General features: G+C 36.9%; 1 protein-coding gene across 9 annotated transcripts in view; it reads right to left on the bottom strand.

The window, feature by feature from the left end:
• ppfia2 (PTPRF interacting protein alpha 2) overlaps positions 1-21,406 on the bottom strand; it is a 184,336-nt gene that overhangs the window by 25,445 nt on the left and 137,485 nt on the right. For all 9 annotated transcript variants that reach the window (XM_016475772.1, XM_016475778.1, XM_016475775.1 and 6 more), the window contains 7 exons: positions 18,652-18,753; positions 13,718-13,882; positions 10,935-11,009; positions 5,171-5,278; positions 3,185-3,406; positions 2,458-2,604; positions 1,334-1,468 (listed from right to left, as the gene is read on the bottom strand). In XM_016475772.1, the coding sequence (XP_016331258.1) occupies positions 1,334-1,468; positions 2,458-2,604; positions 3,185-3,406; positions 5,171-5,278; positions 10,935-11,009; positions 13,718-13,882; positions 18,652-18,753 (954 nt within the window). The remainder of the gene's footprint in view (positions 1-1,333; positions 1,469-2,457; positions 2,605-3,184; positions 3,407-5,170; positions 5,279-10,934; positions 11,010-13,717; positions 13,883-18,651; positions 18,754-21,406) is intronic.

The following is a 21,406-nucleotide window of genomic DNA, read 5'->3' as shown; positions in this document are numbered from 1 at the left end:
AGAGAGAGAGAGAAGCTTTCAGCTCCACCTTCCTAAGACTGCAGTTCATATCCTGGAGTTTAGCTTCCATATCAGACTACCAAACCACACAATACAGAGAAATACCACACAACGTTAATAATGAACAGAGTATGAATCATTTCTATCTCTCCATGTTTCCACAGTAGAGTTTGTTAACAGTGTTTTAAAGAATGAACAAGAGTTTAATTTTTGTCTTGTACCTGTACATGCTTACTTTTCTTTAACCCTTTCAGGGGCAGTGGTCACTGTGAGAAATTCTCTCATTCGGGTTTAGGTAGGAATCGTTCCATTTTAATGAAAATTTTAGGTGCTTTTTTAAGAAAGAGGAAAAGTAGCACACAGGAAATATTATCATATAAATTATATTAAATATATGAATTATATAACAAATAACAATTTTATAAAGACTAAACGATGCAAATTTCTATAAAGTTTATTATATTTTTATTTTATAACAAAGTAACCATATATAAAGAACAACAAAAAAAAAATGAAAATTTTTTCACCAATATAATTATATTACAAATATAACACTTTTTAAAAGAAAGAATTAAAAAATAACAATGCTATATATTTTTTATAAAGTTAAATATAACCAACATAATTTTAAAAATTCTTCTGAAGTTAATTCTATTACTAATACAACGTTTTTATAAAGAACGCTTTTTATATATATCTAAATTACGTACAGTAAGCAATAAATACACAAAATGATGTAATTATTCTGTGCTTGGTGAAAATTAGTCATGTACAATTTGTTAACACATACCAGACAAAAAATATACTGAAAGATTTGACCATTCAAATACATTGGCCTTTCAAATCGTTCTTATCAGTACACTACACAAGTTTGAAAGAGATTTCATTCTACTGCTCCTGAAGATTTTGTAGTTTTTATGCTGATCAATTCACATAATAAATGTACACTAAGTGCAATGTAATGCTTTCCACCAACCAAACCAAGAATGTTTAGAGCACCTTAATGTGCAGTGGTCAATAGGAGAAACCACCTCAAAAATGGCCCTTGACCCCTAGCCTGAATAGCTGAACCCAACATGAATTGCAGTTTGATGTCTCTCTCTCTCAAGTATTACTGTTTGTCTGATTCGTTTCAGTGAATAGTTTGTTCTGATGGTTCACTTCAATAAATCAGTTCATTTGAGTTATCACTCAAGTGTTCCCAGATAATCCACTTCACTTTACTTCTAGTTAATATCAAAGCAAATGATAATTTAGTTAAAGACTTCCACAACACTGGTTTGCATTAAATGCAGAGCTAGTGCGTGTGTTTGTGTGGTATCCAGTACAGTACCTTGGTGAGAGCTGCTATCCTCTGTGCTAGCTCAGCCTCGACTTCAGGCAGAGTCTCAGCTTTCCTCATGGTCTGCTGTAGCTTCTGTTCCGCCAACTCCAGCCGCTCCTGTAACTGCCTGTTCTTCTCCTCCATCTGTGGGAGGAAAAACACACTCACACGCACACATGCACACACGCACACACGCACACACACACACACAGACTGATCAGTGAGAGTTTATCCTCATATTGCAGACATCATAGGACAGTCCAGCTTCCACAGCAACAATTGGATCATCGTGACTGTTTTCAGTGTGCCCAAACAAACAAAATTACATAACTGCCTTTTTTTGCCTGTTCTTGGAACAATTAAACTGTTATTAGAGGGTGATAAATGCATACTGACGCTTGGCAGCACCTGTTTAAATTCACTTACCTTGTATGGAAAAATGTTGTTAAATACAAAAATTAAAAATAGGTTTCTTTAATTGAAATAAAGCTGAAATAAAATAAAATGTACATATTACAAATGTTGCCATGGTGACTAACTTAAATAGTTACTAAAGTACAAAAATATCTAAAACTCAAATAAAAATAATTTAAAATTACTAACTTCTAACTAAAATGATGAGTTAACATGGAATGATAATGTTATAAAATATAATTTGTCACTTTGGATAAAAGGGTTTGCTAAATGAATGAATGTAAATGTAAATTAATTTGTCCCATTTTTGGGATATAATGCAGCAAACATCACTAAAAATCAACATATTTTACTAACAGACTTACTAATCTCTGTCTAAAAATAAAACAATGTTGCTGCCATCTTTCTGAAGTGATTTTACCCCCCGTAATTTGGCTCCAAATCTCTAGTGAAAACTGTGAACGTGTTTTTTTTTTCCCACATCTCTCAGCACTTTCTCATAAATCCTGGTAAATCATTTGGCAAGATATGAAATGGTGTCATGCTGACCATGATCTCAGCAGAATAAAATGTTCAATTACGAATGGAATGACTGTCTGTCAGTTGCCAAGTTCAAAACATCTGTGCGCTACGCAGTTAAGTAATTGCCGTATAGCAAAGCAATTTGAAATAATGCTAAAAAGAAAATAAAATTGGAATACAAGTGGTCAGAACCTGACCTGTCTGAGGAACGCCTCCTTATTGGCCAGTTCGTTTTCCAGCTTGTCTGTGATGTCATGTAGTGACGTGGACTCTCTCTGGGCACTGAGATAGCGCTTCTCAAGAGTCACGATCCGTTCCTCCATGTCTTCTTTCTGACACATAGCCTGTACACACACACACATATTGAGTGTTGGTTAGTGGCTCTCAGACACACACCTAAGATGGAGCCCGCAGGTGTAACAGTCTACTGTCAATTAAAACTCCTGCCCTATACACATAGGCTTGAGGACAAATATGAACACAAGCAAACACACACATTCGGACACAGACACGCACACACACTGCTCCAGGCTGCCACAACCTCTCTCCATCAATAGCTGTATCTCCAATCCAACAGACATTTCCCAGAATCTGTCCAGCTGTCGCTAATTATCAATGTGACAAGGCTGTGTCCGAAACCGAAGGCAGCTGCGTCCCTATTTGGTCAGTCAGTGCTATAACAGACTGAATTTTGTATAAAGGCACCTTTTAAGAAAACTGCATTTGAGTACAAAGGATGTTACACACATTCAAACGTCATATTTGGATTACTACTGTCTGATGAGGTTTCGGACACAGCCTAATTTAGATTAGATTAGATTCAACTTTATTGTGCAGTGTACAAGTACAGGGCCAATGAAACGCAGTGCATTTCAGATTTATGTCTGATTTGAGACAGAGGCTTGACATACACCCATACTGCACCTCTTTAATATCTCTCTGGTACTTGTTGTTCATGTCTTCGCTCTTGATGAGGTCTTTGCGAGCTGTCTCCAGCTCCTGCTCCACCTCGGACACGCGGGAGGACAGCGAGGACATGCGCTCCTTCATCTGCGCCAGCTCGTAATTCTGTTTCTCCAGCAGCTCCTGCAGCTCCAACACCTGACTGGCCTCGTCCCCCGACTCCATCGACCCATTAGACAACCGCTGCAGCCCAAACACACATAATACACTTTCTTTTAGAGTGAAAAAATGTTCTGAGATTGATTCAACAGATTAAATAAGGATGTTTAAACTATCTGTTAATTCAGTATAACTGCACATTATTAAAAGGGTTATAATTGTTAAATACAACTAAAACCAATTACTAAAATAACAAAAAAAACTCAAACTTAATAAAAACTATATATAAGTATAAAAATAAGTCAATAATCATATAATTAATTACTAATTAAATGGTAAAACCATAAATTGATACTGTAATACTAAATGAACACTAATTTATACTAAACAAATGTAAATACAGCACACTGAGAATTTATGAATGAAAGAAAATACCTATAATTAATATATTATTTTATACTAGTTTGAAGGTTTAATGTTTCAGCTAGTTCATCCATTCATTCACTGAAACGGTCATTTAGCACAGGGCTCTTTATCTGGATTGTTGAATTCCCAGCATGCAAATTTGTGTCTGCATTCTCAGTGTGTGAAACAGAGGCTCAGTTCTTTCCTTTGTCATGCCTAAAATAACATTTCTGTCACATATTCACACTAAAACTTGACACGTCTTGTGCTGCCCTAAAATTAGACTTTATATCCTTTTTAATTTATGGTGCAGACACCAAGACAGAAGGGTGATGAAATCATTTGCAGAGCACACAGAATTTACTCCGTCAAAGCTGTGAAGCCATGAGAGATCGACACGACTTCACCAGAAGAGGGTTCTGTGATCGTGAATAGACGAGAATGACAAGACAAAGAATAGCCGTGGTTTATTCTGGAGCTGCTGTAGGGCCTGATAATGACTCACTCTCACTTTTTCACTCCCTCTTAATGGTCTTTTTTGTCTGTTTCTATTTGGGAGGGTCAGATTTGTTTGTTACGTACAGGCAAAGCCAGTGACCTCTAGTTGGTCAGCTGGACCCATGCATCAGTGCCAGAGGTCCTGGATATTGTCAGTACTGCTACTAAATCTATCGAGCATCATGGGAGATTAATTTGGCCAATTGAGATATACTGTGAAAGTGCCAACCTTTATCTTTTACGAGGCCACACATTCCTGTCATCACTGTCACCATGCCAACACAATCTAATGCCGCGCACAGTGCCCACCGGTGACAGTGAGAGGAGGACGACTCTCTTGTTATCTTTTCATCAGGAATGTGAGGCAGGAATGAGATTTTGCCACGACTGGTTTAACGGCCCATTAAATGTGATCCAGAAATACAGTCTGACAGGATGACTGTGTGTTGACTGTACAGAGGAAGGTTTATTGATTTTATTGTACACATCTGTGTTCAAAAACTATTTTCAGTAGTTTCTTTCTTTTCCAATTAGACTAAAAACTGACTGTACATCAAAATAAATCATGTCCAATCACCAATTATGTACAGTGCCATTCAAAAGTTTGGGGTTTGGATTTTATTCCGCAAGCAAGCATTAAATTGACCGGAATTGCCGGTAAATTCAGCCTTGCCATCACAGGAATAAACTACATTTTTAAATATATTAAAATAGAGTTATTTTAAATTGTATTCATATTTCACATTATTACTGTTTTACTGTATTTATGATCAAATAAATGTAGCCTTTGTGAACATAAGAGATTCTTTTTTTTCAAAAACAACAATAACAACAAAAATCTTATCGACCCAAACTTTTGAACGGTAGTGTACATTTAGCATTCATAAAACACAGCCTGACTGTAGAGAGACTATTAACCACTCAGTTTAGAGCCTGCTCCCCCACCTTGCCATGAACTTTCTGGGCATCAGTTCCCTCCAACAAGTCCTCAGCCCCTTCTCCTGACGCCACCTTCCTCTGAATATGGGCATTCTGCTCTCTTAAGGCCACAATCTGCAAAAGCACAATTCAGAGAGAGTTAATCACAAATAATAACCAGCAATATTTATATCAAAACACACTGTACTGTGTTGTTTGGTAGGACACTTTATGCCAGATAATATACCAAACAGTAAAGACATAATAGGGACATATTATCATCCTAACATAAACGTCACTGGACCAATAAATCCTAAAAAAAAGTGATATGCATATACAACATCAAATATCAGCCTACTAGTACTACTTTATTGCCTTGTGCAAATAAATAAGAGAGACTGTATTACTCTTTATTTGTATCACATGGAAGCAAGAAACATTTCCATTGTCATCCAAACTTTTTTATTTGTATTTGAGGTGTTATATATATATATATATATATATATATATATTCAAATTGGATATTCATACTGTTTCAATGGCCAGACCAAATCATATTTTTACTGGAGTGTGTGTGTGTGTGTGTGCGCACGCGCGTGTTCTTCCAGAGTAATTTTTGTATGATGTTCATATATAACGTTCATTCACATGAAAACTGCAAGCATACAGAAAAACTGCATCATAAATCAAACTTAGACAGCTTAGAAGTGTTCACTTCATACATGTAGCACATCAACAGCAAGCACGGTCAATTTTCCATCAGTTTTTAATTGCAAATGTACAGTAATGTACCTCTCCTGACAGGAATTATTGTGGTAGAAATGTTGGAAACGAGCGGCTCTAACTGATCGTTTAACAACCAACCCCAACAATTTGTTACAGCTGCCAGGACCAACTGGATTTTTAAATAGAAGCAGTGGTGTAATGTTATGAAGTAATAATACTTCGATTTTATACAAGTTTGATAAAGTTGGTATTGAGTTACTTACATTTTAGATGCCTGTTTTTGCCGTATTTCGCCAATGAAAATAGTTCCAAACAGCACTGTTTTGCGCCGTTGAGCGGCAGATGGCGTTTCCTTATTGAATGAATCAGTATTTTGAACGAATGATTCAGTGACTCACTCATTAAAACAGTCAAATGTTTAATTCCTGAATAAATCAACCTTTTGAATGAATCGATTTAATCTCAATGACTCGCTCATTAACAGTGACTTGCTGCCACCTACTGGCGGCTTTACTTTCACATTTCAAGTATCTTTTCATGTTTTAAATCTTTTGAAATAATAATATTCAACGTTTTACGTTTAAAACAAAGCATTATTTATGCATTTGTAACTGCAGGTTAAATGCATCCATGTCCCCTCTGAGCTGCATTAAACAGTCTGTGTAAATGAATCTAAATGCCACTTCAGATGCAGATTTCATATTTGCAAAAACAGTTTTCTTTTGTTGGAATGGAAGTCTTTGTATCAGATGAAGTGGCAAAATTTTATTATGACCCCTTTAAGGGCATGTCATCAAAGTTTCTATAGGGATTTCACATGACACTTCTAATTGCTGTCACAAGACTAGAAATATTAAATGTGAGAGACAAAGTTAACATTCTGAAGTCATCTCACTGGATTTTATATGTCAGTTATAGACAAGTTGTGGTAAATGTATGCACTTAAAATTCTGTGAAGCACAACTTAATTGCACTGTGAAGATCACACGAGAAGCGACACTTAAGAGAGGGTCACGTTTAGCTTCACAATGTGTCAATTACATCAAGTGTAAATGTGACCCTCTCTTAAGCATGTATACGAGAGTTGGCAAGAAGCAATAGTTAAAAAAAGTTTAAAATATACATATTTTTCTCACACACACACTTATTGTTTGTTTCACTTCAGAAGACAACGATTTTACGAGGTTGCTATTTTGTAGGAATTCATACGGAAATATAAGATTTTTAGAACAGTAAGTATGAAAGTCCATCCTTAACCCCACAACTAAACCTAACCATCAGTGGGCCACAAACAGATTGTACAAAAATGTATGAATGAGATCGTACAAACTCAAATGAATTGGCCACCAATTAAAATAGTTATGAATCGCCATAAGAGAGTGTGTTGGGTCGTACTATATGGATTACCATCATCTTTTTGGTGCATCAGCTTTTGGGCACCCACTCACTCGCATTATATGGACTCACATGGATGGATTATTTTTCTAAAAAAAAATTCATTTGTGTTCATGTGAAAAAATAGTCCAACACTAAAAATTATTCCTCAAAAAAGATTTTGGAGTTTGTTTTAGAAAAAATTAAAAATACTATCTCAGCCTTTCTACTTCAAAATTTCCCATTTAAATTACTATTACTAGCAATTTCTGAATGAAAATTGTTTCAAAGAAAATCTTTCATCACATTTTTTCAGTGTACACATCTGGGATGACTTGAAATTTCCCCTAAACAGCATTAAAAAAAACGTCAGGTTAACATTGGCAACCCAAGTTTGTACATAATAAATAAATAAATAACCATACTTTTACTATTGGTACCCTACTGTTGCATAATAATATCCCTTTCAAAAAAAGTACAATATACTGTTGATGTTGATGGTTATACCATGGTAGTTTATATATACCATTGTACTCAAATCATTAGTGACGTGACATGTGGTCAAGTATGGTTACCCATACTAGGAATTAGTGCTCTGCATTTAACCCATCCTAAGTGCACACACACAGCAGTGAACACACACACACCGTGAACACACACCCGGAGCAGTGGGCAGCCATTTATGCTGCGGCGCCCGGGGAGCAGTTGGGGGTTCGGTGCCTTGCTCAAGGGCACCTCAGTCGTGGTACTGAAGGTGGGAGAGAGCGCTGTACATTCACTCCCCCCACCTACAATCCCTGCCGGTACAAGACTCGAACCCGCAACCTTTGGGTTACGAGTCCGACTCTCTAACCATTAGGCTACGACTTCCCCAAATGGTTTAAATAAAACCATTTGGTCCCCAAATTACGAAATGGTTTAAATAAAAACATGGAACTTTTTATACTTTTATACTACACTGACAGCCACTAGGTCATACACTATATGTAAGTTAAGAAATGCTGTATATCTAGACCAGCACAAAACTTCCACAGCCCAATAAATGTAAAACTGCAGCACATTCAAATATAGCAGCAGAAGTTGCTGACCATGGCCGCTGGCATATGCTCCCTAATAAAATAACCTATTCTTCTAGGAGCATCTCTAAAGCAGGTTATCTGACTGATGAGCACTGTCACACCAACACACACGTTGTGTTCTCTCCAGACTAAAGGGCATTGGGAGATTATTCCACAGCCATGTCAAGATGCTCTGTCTGTCCACAGTGATTTCAGAGAAAGCAGGATAGATGGATGGATATAAAGAAGACATCCATTTCCTTTTGTTTGATTTATCGCCGCTCACCACGCATTCATTTAATGAGGTGGCAATTAAGGGGGCTTCGCACATTTGAAGGCTAAGAAAGGGAATTGTCTGCCAGTTTTCGAGGCCGGAAGATCAAACAATCCCGCACCTTGTGACTCCACAAAGAGCCGGAATATTGAGTCAACTTGCAAATGAAGGTAAATGAGAAGTGGAGGCCCAATGAAAGTAAGCATGTCTGCTTTGATGTCGTTCATTTGGTCTTATCAAAGCAGAGCACCTACGAGCCCAGCAGTGCCTGAAACACTGGTTTGTTTCAAACAGAAGACAACTACTTCACAGAAACCCGATTCATCTTTGTGACTCACCTGAACAACATTTTGCTCCCTCTAAGACTGAGATATTAATGTGAACTTGAAATAGAGATAGTTCAGTTATACTCGTGCAGAAATTAATTCTGAGAACGCACTGAGAGCTAAAATATGTGAAATATATAAAACTTAGGAACTGAATACTATTATGCAGATAACTGTTTACATCCTAGAATATATTCTATACTGGATATTGTTTTTCATTTTTCAAACTAGTATCTGAAACAATATGCAGTATGCAATAATAAATGTTTCAAATAGTAGTATGCTACACTTTTCACATGAACGAATTACACTGTATTCATTGAAGAACAGACAGGATAACAATCTCGATTCTTCATTGTTCATGGTTAATTTTTTCTAATGTATCAACAGTTTCCAGTTTCTCCCAGTTGCTGTTAGTTTTTTTTCACCGTTTAGACGTAGTTTGAGGAGTACAGCCTTTAATTTCCGCATTTCAGACACTGCTCACTATGGAAACCCGTTTCTGCCACTGAATAAAAAAGAAAAAAGGTAATTGCGACTTTTTATCTCACAATTCTGACTTTTTTTCTCATAATTGCGTGATACGAACTCACAATTCTGAATTTTTCCTCAGAATTGCATGATACGAACTCGCAATTCTGACTTTTTTTTCTCAGAATTGTGTGATATAAACTCGCAATTGCGAGACAAAGTCGCAATTTTGAGAAAAAAGTCAGAATTGCGAGATATAAACTCACAATTGCGAGAAAAAAAGTCAGAATTGCGAGTTTTTATCTCGCAATTGTGACTTTATAACTCGCAATTGTGAGTTTATATCAAGCAATTCTGAGAAAAAAAGTCAGAATTGTGAGTTTATATCTCGCAATTCTGACTTTATAACTCGCACTTGCGAGTTTATATCTCGCAATTCTGACTTTATATCTTGCAATTCTGACTTTATAACTCACACTTCTGACTTTATAACTCGCAATTACGAGTTTATATCTCACAATTCTGTGAAAAAAGTTAGAATTGTAAGATAAAAAGTCGCAATAACCTTTTTTTATTTTTTATTCAGTGGCGGAAACGGGCTTCCATAGCTCACACAGACAGAACAGATCTTAAATAATCTTAAGCACATGCTTAGCTTTAATAAGTACAGTGTGACATCTGTGCTTCTCCTGTCTGGAAAAGCACCAGCCACCGCTGTATTCTGAACATTCAACTGTCTCTGCCATTTCGCTAAGATGTGTAAATGTCCTTTTATAACATCAATGAACAGTCATTCAAAAGCATGAGGTTTTCAATGACTAGTACTAATAATAAATAAACATTTTCAGAGAAGTAACCTTGGGCAGCTTAAAGGGCTGGATGAAATTTAAAAGCGGCCTCAATTGAAATCCTTATGTTTTTTAATTTCCCAGAATTCAGAGCAAAGCTTTCTCTTGGTTGACACGCACTCACCCACTTGACGTTGGCGAGATGTAAGTAAAAATGTTCTCATCAATATGTTTGCTGTTAGTTTTGATTTGTTGAGTCTTTAGATATTTTACATACAGTATGATTTATTTGTTATCTCGCTTTATCCGTCTTAGGACTGAGTCATTGTCTTGTTTTAAATAACTGCTTTCACCTCTTCTCCCCTCGCCGTCTGTCTGGCTCTTTGATCTGAGGCGGCCCTCTCTCATGACCCGAAGAGATCAGATGAGTGTTAATTCAGAAACAGAGACATTATAACACACAGCAGAACTCGCAGTGCAGTCAAAATTAGTACACACAATCTCAACACTGAATATCTCTTAAAGGAAAAAAAAAAAGTTTGAAGCTCTTTCAGCTAGAACTGCACCATCTGGACTGCCAGTACTAGAATAAACACTAAAATACACAATGTACTATTTGCTCTGTTGCATTTCACACTAATCAGATCAAGCAAAAACAACACATCATAGCAACAAATTAAATATATATATATAGCATGTTTACTGCGTATATTTAACTCCTTTTTTGGTGCAGATTGCTGAATAATTACATAAATCAGAGCATGTGTACCTCACCTCCTGATTGGCTGCGGCCAACTCCTCCTCCAAGGCAGAGACCCTCTCTAGTGACGCCCGCAATCTCTCTCGTACCTGAACGAAACACAAAATCCCATCACTCACTGTTTTTCAAGGCTGTGCTCTACTCTGAACTAATCTGAGAATGTTTTTTAATTCCTGATTTAGAATTACATTTAAATTATGGTCGCAAACATTATGCAGAATTGCAGAATTTATGGAAGTAGAATTAAAATGGAATACCGTTCTTAGAAACTGCTAGTGTAGTTTTAATAGTATATTTATTTTTCCATTGATGTATGGTTTGTTAGGATAGGACAATATTCGGCTGAGATACAACTATTTGAAAATCTGGAACCTGAGGGTGCAAAACAATCAAAATATTGAGAAAATCGCCTTTAAAGTTGTCCAAATTAAGTTCTTAGCAATGCATATTACTAATCAAAAATTAAGTTTTAATATATTTACAGTAGGAAATTTACAAAATATCTTCATGGAACATGATCTTTACTTAATATCCTAATGATTTTTGGCATAAAAAAAAATCAATAATTTTGAACCATACAATGTATTTTTGGCTATTGCTACAAATATAAAATCGATAATTTTGACCCATACAATGTATTGTTGGCTATCGCTACAAATATACCCGTTCTACTTAAGACTGGTTTTGTGGTCCAGGGTCACATATGATACTGTCACGGTGCTACTGTGTTGGAGCGCGGAGCGAGGAACGAGGAGACCAGGAGTACATCAACACAGGACATTTTAATTATAACCATGGAACCAGGAAAACACACGTAGCAGATGAGGTAGACATAAACAGACATTCACAATACCGGATGCCGAACTGATCACATGGAACACTTTATATACAAATGACATGACGTTGGGATGACGAGACACACCTGGAATCAAATTGGAAACAATCAGGGAGCAGGAACAGGAAAACCAAATAAGGGCATGCAAAGACAAGAGGGAAAACAAGGAACACATGGGGAAGAAAACAACAAAACGGGAACACAAGTCTGACAGACACATTATATGATCAATAAATGAAATCTTAACTATAAATTTGTATTTGATTTAGAAAAATGTCTTATATTTAATAAATTAAATGTAGTTCCAAGGACCACAGTGGGAAAAAAAATAATGTACAGGTGCATCTCACTAAATTAGAATGTCGTGGAAAAGTTCATTTATTTCAGTAATTCAACTCAAATTGTGAAACTCGTGTATTAAATAAATTCAATGCACACAGACTGAAGTAGTTTAAGTCTTTGGTTCTTTTAATTGTGATGATTTTGGCTCACATTTAACAAAAACCCACCAATTCACTATCTCAACAAATTAGAATATGGTGACATGCCAATCAGCTAATCAACTCAAAACACCTGCAAAGGTTTCCTGAGCCTTCAAAATGGTCTCTCAGTTTGGTTCACTAGGCTACACAATCATGGGGAAGACTGCTGATCTGACAGTTGTCCAGAAGACAATCATTGACACCCTTCACAAGGAGGGTAAGCCACAAACATTCATTGCCAAAGAAGCTGGCTGTTCACAGAGTGCTGTATCCAAGCATGTTAACAGAAAGTTGAGTGGAAAGAAAAAGTGTGGAAGAAAAAGATGCACAACCAACCGAGAGAACCGCAGCCTTATGAGGATTGTCAAGCAAAATCAATTCAAGAATTTGAGTGAACTTCACAAGGAATGGACTGAGGCTGGGGTCAAGGCATCAAGAGCCACCACACACAGACATGTCAAGGAATTTGGCTACAGTTTTTGTATTCCTCGTTAAGCCACTCCTGAACCACAGACAACGTCAGAGCCACAAACTGATCACCTCCATGCCACGCCGTATTGAGGTAGTAATTAAAGCAAAAGGAGCCCCTACCAAGTATTGAGTACATGTACAGTAAATGAACATACTTTCCAGAAGGCCAACAATTCACTAAAAATGTTTTTTTTTATTGGTCTTATGAAGTATTCTAATTTGTTGAGATAGTGAATTGGTGGGTTTTTGTTAAATGTGAGCCAAAATCATCAAAATTAAAAGAACCAAAGACTTAAACTACTTCAGTCTGTGTGCATTGAATTTATTTAATACACGAGTTTCACAATTTGAGTTGAATTACTGAAATAAATGAACTTTTCCACGACATTCTAATTTATTGAGATGCACCTGTAAATCTTTATTTTCACAATGTTATTTAAAAAAAATGTGGTACTGTATGGCAAATTCAGTGGCATTATGGCATTTTTTTTTTTGTCTTACAACTATTAATCGCCCTCTCTGGTGACCTGTTTGATCACTGGAATCATTTCAGTGGGTTCAGTCCTTCATCACTGGACGTTCAGTGGTCACTAAACCTGTGATCCCATAAATCATGAACATTTTCTTGCCGTCTGTTACCTAACGCCTTATAAATGACACTGTCTGCAGAAAGCCGCAGAATGGATTACAGCTGGATGAAGTGCCACACAAGGGCTTAATCCATAAATAAAATGCCACTGGATGAAGGAAAGGAGAGGAGGGACAGTGGGTCGCAGTGTTTGATAAATGTACTTCCACCTCACAGTCCAAAAACCAGGAGAGAAAACTGTTACATAATATTATTTTGGTTATTAAGATTGATCAGTCAGCCAACAAATTATATGGGTTAAACATCAACAGGTGTGTGGTATATTTAGTGTGTCACATTTTAATTTATACTAGCAGATTTCTATCTTTGCAATGCACTGTAAATTCAACAAAAGAACAACAGGAACCTCTCGGGGTTTACCTTCTCATCCAGTGCTTTGTGGTGCTCAAAGAGGGACTTAAGAGCTTTGAGGACCTCCACCTCACTGGAGACCCCAGAAGGAGACTGGGCCTGTCGTTTTACCACTGTCATGCGTAGGGAACGTTCATGCCTCGAAACCAAACACTCCAAATGCTCCAACAGCAGCTGTGGAACATGTAAGGAGTTAATCTCATGATGTTCATCATCACAATCCTCCATTACTATTATAAACATTAGCATTAAACCAAATGTAAAATTGAACCTAAAACTAATATTAATACTAATTTTAAAGTTGAAATTAACAAATGAAGATGGAAATTAAATCTAAAAACCCCAAAGTTAGTAAATAACCTAAAACTAAATCTAAAGCTAAAACTACAGCTAAATATAAAACAAATACTAATTCTAAAACTAAAGTTGAAATATAAAACTAAATTTAAAGCTCAAACTGAATTTAAATCTAAAAGATAAATCCATGCAAAATTCAAATTTTAGTAATTAATCTAATACTGAACCTAAATCTAAAGCCAAAATTACAACTAAATCTAAAACCAATTCTAAACCTAAAGCTAAATCAAAAACTACATTTAAAATGTAATAAAAAAAACTAAAACTAAATTACATAAAAAGCTTAATATAAATCTAAAGACAAAATTTAAAAAAACTAATTAATCTAAAACTAATTTATTACTAATCAAAAAACTACAGCTATATATAAATATAATGCTAATTCCAAAACTACAATTAGAAGCTGAAACTAAAACTTAAATTAAATCTAAATTTAGTAGTTAATCTAAAACTGAACTCAAATGTCTAATGCTGCAACATGAGGTCAGTTTTTTTCATTATGTCACTAAACCCTAAAGGACATTCTTCACATGAAAATTAATGGCATGTGCTTAACACACCATTTAGTCTTTTCTCATTTTACAAGGGAACCCTTTCAGATGGATAACAACATTACACACAAGAAAACCCATTACATTACTAAAACAATAAAGCAGACACAACAAATAGAAACCCCCTGGACCCGGCACAAAGGAGATTATTTTAATGTGGTTACTCTCTGCTCTGGTACATGGCATAAAAAAATCAATTCGGCCCCAAAGTCCCAATGACACTGTGGAGAGAGAGAGAGAGATAACCGTCTGGCTGGATGAGTGGACATAGATTACTATGGATGGCGAGAAAAAGTGTTTATGTTGTTTTGAAATACTTGCTCAGAAAACCTGCTCCGAATGATGCTGAATTGCATCTAAAGCCGGATGCAGGATATTCCTACTCAATATCTCCTACTTCCAACCATGAAGGTGCTCCACTGATTGATGCTCAGAAGGTTTAAAGAAAGTAAACAAGGTATAAAGAAACGAAACACTACTGTTCACTTTGCAGGTGTTCGATGGCCAACTGAGAAGCCTCTTAGCATACTGCAACCTAATTGTGGGCATAAAGAATGCTATTTAATGCTAGCATTTGTTTTGCAAGTGTATGATTAACATAAGAGAGAATTATTACAAATTTGTTCTAAACAAGCTTCATTATCATATAATTAGGAACTTTGACTCATTGTTGCATTTTATTTGTTTAACCCTTTAACTGTCACCCGTCCCCTCTGTGGGACGCCTAAGTTTACTTCACTATATTACAATTAAATCCTAATCTAATCATGACAAACTATATATCGTTGGAAAGGTCTAAGACTCCCAAACAGATATTTTACCAATGTTTTTGTTAAAAATTATGTAGGAAAAGTAATAGATTAATTTATGACAAGAGTGCACCTCAAAAATCTACATCGTAACAGGAGTTCTGACCTTTGTCAAAAAAAGTCTTCTTCGTTGCCTTTTTCTCTATCACACTTTAGAAATCATCAGAAATTATATATCAATTGAAAACTTTAAATCTCAAAATTCATCCTTTGAAACCCATTTTAAAATCAAACATTGCATTACCATTAAAAAGGTACATCAATATCATGTTACAAAATGTTTTCGTTCATGAATTATAAAAATTTAAGTTTGGATCGTGCACTTTCATGTCTATGTTCAAAAATGTGAGTGAGTAACAGTTAAGGGGTTAAAAGGGACTGTACATCCCCCGGCCGCCAAGATAATGTGACTAAATATAAAACTAATAATAAATAAAAAGTAAAAACTAGCTAAATCTAAAGAACATCTTATAAGATAATGTTAAAACAATCTAAATGAAATAAAAATAATTAATACTTAATCAAAAACTACAATATACATAAAACTTATAAATAAAAATAACTAATACTAAACCCTAATAAACTTTAAACTAAAGCTTATGCTTAAGCTAATACTTCTAAAGCTAATAACCTAAAAAGCTAGCTATAGCTTAAACTAAAGTTAAAAGCTAAAACTAAAAGCATAATTTTAAAATAATGATAAAACTAAAATATGTACAACTAAAGATACATCTAAAACTAAAGCTAAATGTCAAATTAAACCTTAAGCACAAGCTAATACTGATACTAATCTAAAAACAATCTCAAAGCTAAAGCTAAAACTAAAGCTAGAATAAATGCAGAACAAAAACGATAGCTAAAAGAATGTTAGGCTATGTTTAGTCTAATTCTTAGCATGCTAGTGAAATCGTAGTTTATTTCTGATTTTCTAAGTAGGGAGTTCAACTTCAAGTGGAGTCGCCAAGAAGGTAGTTGGAAATTCAGACTTCTCTAGTTGAATGTAAGGCAGCATTAGGGCTGCAGCAGCACATGTACAGTACCTGCCTGAGGGCTGTACAGGCAGTGCTGTTGCAGTGCTGCTCTAGAGACCTATGCAGAAGCTGACCTTTCTATTTCTGCTCAGTTCCTTGCTCTCTCATTCATAACCCTCGGTCTGTGCCAGCCTCTGTCTTTCCCAGCGCCAGCTCAGCACTAAAACAACCCTATAGCCGGATAATGCAGGTTAGGTTACTCTCTCTCCCTCTGTGTATGTCTGTTTTGGTGGATCAGATTCACACTGGTGCCGTCAGTAGACACAGCCATTAGCTAATACATGAATCTCAGAATTGATCTTAAATCAATATATGTACAGTAACAATATGAGGCATTTTACTTGAAGGGCTATCCTGCGCAAAAGTTCAACCTGTACATTTTCATCTACATGCTTCATTTTTTTGTTAATACTGCGTTTTCATGACCTCATGACCTCACCTTACTTTAAGTGTTATTTTATTTCTATGGACTTAGATTGTACTTGTTTCTGACTGTTTGATATAATTTGATACTGTATGGTGTACAGTACATAAGTGCACCAAATACCTTTTTTTCCACAAAAGTTTTACTAATAAAGAAAAGAAAAGTACTTTTAAAAATGTTTAAAATGTTGTACACTCATATGAGACAGACACCAATCATAAGTATCCTAAAAAGTTTTTTTCTACATAAGTGTAGTTGACTCCTCAAGGTGGCCACCATGTTGAGATAACATTACCTCATACGTACTAATGCATAGAAATTATCACTTATAAGAGACATCTGAACAATCTTAACAATTTGCAGGGTAAGATTGTGGTCCAAATGACACTTAAAATGAAAATCAATGGCCAAAAATTCTCTGCTATGTTCACAATGTTGATCTAGGCTATACTGGCTGCAAAGTAATAGGGAGTATACAGTGAAGATTAGACAAAGTGATTTCACTGGCATCGGCAACAAAAATGTCTTCTTTAGTACTTTATTAACCCAAGGCCTATAGTAAATGGCCAATGTCCCAATTAGCATAACATTTATGGTAAATATTACGTAACAAGAATTAGTGTGTCCCAAATAAATAGTTTGGAAAGAGTGCTCGTATGGTATACTACATCTTGTGGATTTTTGAAGTGTACAAAGTTTTTTAAGGGAATATCGCCTAAACCCATTGTTATTATGTCTCATTTATATTAACACCTATTACTCACATACTGTCTTACTGAAAAGTATGTACTTTCTACATTATCAGGGTCTAATTCACTTTTAGGGAATGTTGCTGCTACACAAACTGGGACAAAGTCTCTAAAATGATTAAGATATGACCTTTTCCATAATGACTGATGCATTGCAGAGTTTTGAGGCTTTGGGTTAAATACTTCACTCACAGTCACATTAGCTGCTCCCTGTGTAAGATTAGAAACTCTGCTTGAAATGCTGCTCCCAGAGTCTGTTGCTAATCTCACCCGAACTCTCGTCTTTTCCATTTCACTACATCTCCTTATCCCCCTCGATCTATGCTTCCCTCTGGTTTTTAATCCCCTCCGATATCTTCAATTCCATAATTGACTCTTCAAACGTGAGGCTGCGGCTAAGTACCGCAAGTAATTAATTGAATTGCAGCGTGGAGGTGGGCACGCCAGACTGCATTAGCACAGTGACTCAGGCAGGCACTGTGGGGTGAAGGAAAAGAATCGAGGTGAAAATTAAGCAGAAGAAGCGAGAATAACTGCTTTCTTGTGAAATGGAAGTGATATCCAAAGTGCTATCTTGTCAGACGTTTTGGCAGCTTATCTACATTCAATGCAAATGCTTGGTGACAATTTTATTGAAAAAGGCCAACCTGATATCTTGACTTACAGGGAATTATGATCTCACCGCTACAAGGATAAAGTTATCACTCAACTGTCATCTCATCACAATAAAGTCCCCATAAAAGGTGGTGCAGGGCATATCGAAGTAAGAATGTTGTGACTCTAAAGTAAGCATCTCAACAGACTCTACAGAATCTGGTTTCAGTTCATTGAAAGCAGTTTGGAGCAAGCAAAACCACCTTCACTCCAACAAAACATCATGAATTAGATGCACGAGTCGCTAAGTGGGCATCTGTTAAATTATTGGCTTTTTTGTAAGCAAGTACAACTTTCCAAGGTGGCTGATAGTTGAGGAGCACAATCTGTTCTTTGAAGTGCCTGGAAGACATAGTGTGTGAACTCACTCTGGTGTTGTTCCTCTCGGCCTTCAGCTCTGAAATCTCCTCCTCCTTCTCCAGCAGCTGTTCTCTGCAGGCGTTCAACTCTTTCGTCAGGGCGGCAAACTCCTGCAAGACACCAAACAGACATTTTAACATCACATGCACTGACTGAAGGGACACGGTTTGCTAAAGGACAATACATCCTAATAAAACACACCAGATCCATCTAATTATGGTCTTCAGGATTACTGGAAACTTCCAGGCAAGTGTGAGATTGGAGTATGTTGGAGCTAAACTCTGCATGACATTGACCCTCCCAGAGCAGGAGCAAGATCAGACTCCCCTGACCTGCCGACAGGAGTTGAGCAGTCAAATAATAGTAAAATAATATGGTGTAAAATTGTGAGATGGGTGGCTTGTTAAGGCCGGGACACTCCAAGCCAATGGTCGGCCATCGGTGAGCGTCTGTCAGGCTAGTTTTTTTTTTTTTGGTGTGTTCCACACGTCGGGCTCATGTCAACGGCAGTTTGCCCCATTCAACATGCTGAATCAGCGTCTGGGCTGTCGGTGAAACTGAGGACTCTGATTGGATGCTCAGTTTAGTGAACGAGTCAGTTCCCGAGAATTAAAGCGAAAGTGATGAACACGAGCAAGTAAATGAAGGCGGCACAGACAGAAGACTGTTCTAATATTACGTGATCTTACCCAAGCATTCCAATAAGCGAATATTTTCGTAACAACATGAGCCACTTCAAATGAAGAAAGTTGTCATCATAACTGAAACTGATATTCAAAATGGTAAGCAAGCGCTGCTTTGTTTGTTTCATATATCTGCGTATATCCTTGTTTCAGTTTCTCATTTTGAATGACGAATATATACTATTGACAGCAGCTGATTTAGACAGTTAATTCCTCTCACACAGGCTCAGAATGCCTGTGTTAGTTTGCAGTTGGCTGTAGTCTGAGCGGTGTGTTCAAGCGCAGCTTTTTGGTCCTGACGCCATCCAACGCGAGGTGACAACAACCATTGGCTTTCGTCACTGCTAGTTCTTTAAAGTTGGCTTGGTGTATAAATGCCTATAAATGTAAGTGCTATAGTTACCAAGAAAGTTGCTGCTCATGGTTAAACTTTTTACCAGGGCTAGCCAACCCTGCTCCTGAAGGTCTACCATCCTGCAGAGTTTAGCTCCAACCCTAATCAAACACACCTGAACTAGCTAATTAAAGCACTCAGGATCACTTGAAAATAGCAGGCAGCTGTCTTGGAGCAGGGTTCGAACTGAAGTTTGGAGAGCGGTAGTCCTGCAGGAGCAAGGCTGGCTACCGCTGCTTTAGACTCTGTGTTGTTCTCAGGGTTGATGTCACAGGTAAAAGTACTACAGACAAGAAGTAATACAATTCAGTACACACTACAAAAAGGCTGGAATTAGGGAACAGCTATTAACTTTTGTGGCCCAGAAATTTCCAGCAAATGCCACGACTGGAGAGAAATTATAACAATGTGGAACTTTTCACATCTGGGAAAGCAAAATCCCACATGAGTGAAAGGTACAGATTCAATGTACTCGTGTTAATCTGAATTCGGTGCCATTAAGAGGATTTCAGGAATGGTAGGAATGGGGCCAGGAATTGACTAGGGCTTGTATATGGAGTATGACGTAAGTGGTGATGCAGTTGTTTTTACATGGTACATTTAGGTGCCCCAATAAGCAAATGTGAAGAACAATACAGACTGAAGTCACCCTGCAACCCTATAACCTCAACTACAACTTTGGTAACAGTTTGAGAATAAGCGCAATGAATCAACCCAGGGACATGCAAAAGTAAAAAAAAAAAAGGACAATGAATCATTCCAGAGCACACCCGATTCAAAATTATACCTTTATCACCAGGATTGTTTAAGTTTGAAAAAACTATGACATTCAGTGACAAAATTTCTTACAGTAACACAACAGTAGCCTTGACCTTCCTTCTCTCAGCTATGAGTGGGATAAAATGTGCTAACTTCTTGAATATAATGAGCATCACAATGCATATGATGGATGGGGGTGTAGCCAGAATATAAAGGAAACTTTTAGACTATTATGTCTAGATAAATCTGTCTGGCAGTTGACTGAAGGTGAGGATCAGTGGTCTTATTTAAATTGGCAAGAGTTGAAATCTCTACAGCGGACATCTCGATTGATAAACATGAACTTGGTAGATGATGACAAGCCTGTCTCGCTGCCACCACACATGAGGGATTGGGATCATGCAAAAGGTAGATGTCTAGGACAATAACTCACTGGTGTATTGATCTAAGCTTGTCCTCTGCAGCAAGACTCCTCTGATCATAGAGGGATAATTGAACAGGACTCGATCCAGCTGGCCATCAAAGACCCCAGCAGAAGTCTTGTGATAGTTGGCAAGTTGTTTCATTGAGTGTAAACTCATGGTATGAGATAGCCATCCTATATGCACCTTAACGCAACCACTTGCTGTGATGGTAGTAATTACTGATGTTACATGGTGTTACAGTAAGACAGACAAGAACATATATGTGTGAGAGCAAAAAAGGATCCAGGCTTTATGTAGCTTTTCAAAGGGGATTTGCTTGAGCCCATCTTCAAAGTACAAACATGCTGGGACCTCACAGATTTCATCTTGGGAAGCTTTAAGATTCATCGCTGTGAACATATGCACCAGCGCACACATACAGACAAACACGGTCTAACAGCAAACCAGCTCTACACAGGCTGGAATTACAATCAGTTATGATCAAAACTCCCCTCTAGCAGCT

Source organism: Sinocyclocheilus anshuiensis, unplaced genomic scaffold (assembly GCF_001515605.1).
Source record: "Sinocyclocheilus anshuiensis isolate Anshui unplaced genomic scaffold, SAMN03320099.WGS_v1.1 scaffold200, whole genome shotgun sequence".
NCBI classification, from domain to species: domain Eukaryota; kingdom Metazoa; phylum Chordata; class Actinopteri; order Cypriniformes; family Cyprinidae; genus Sinocyclocheilus; species Sinocyclocheilus anshuiensis.
Note: the sequence above shows the minus strand (reverse complement) of the source record. Positions and strands in the feature narration are given on the sequence as shown.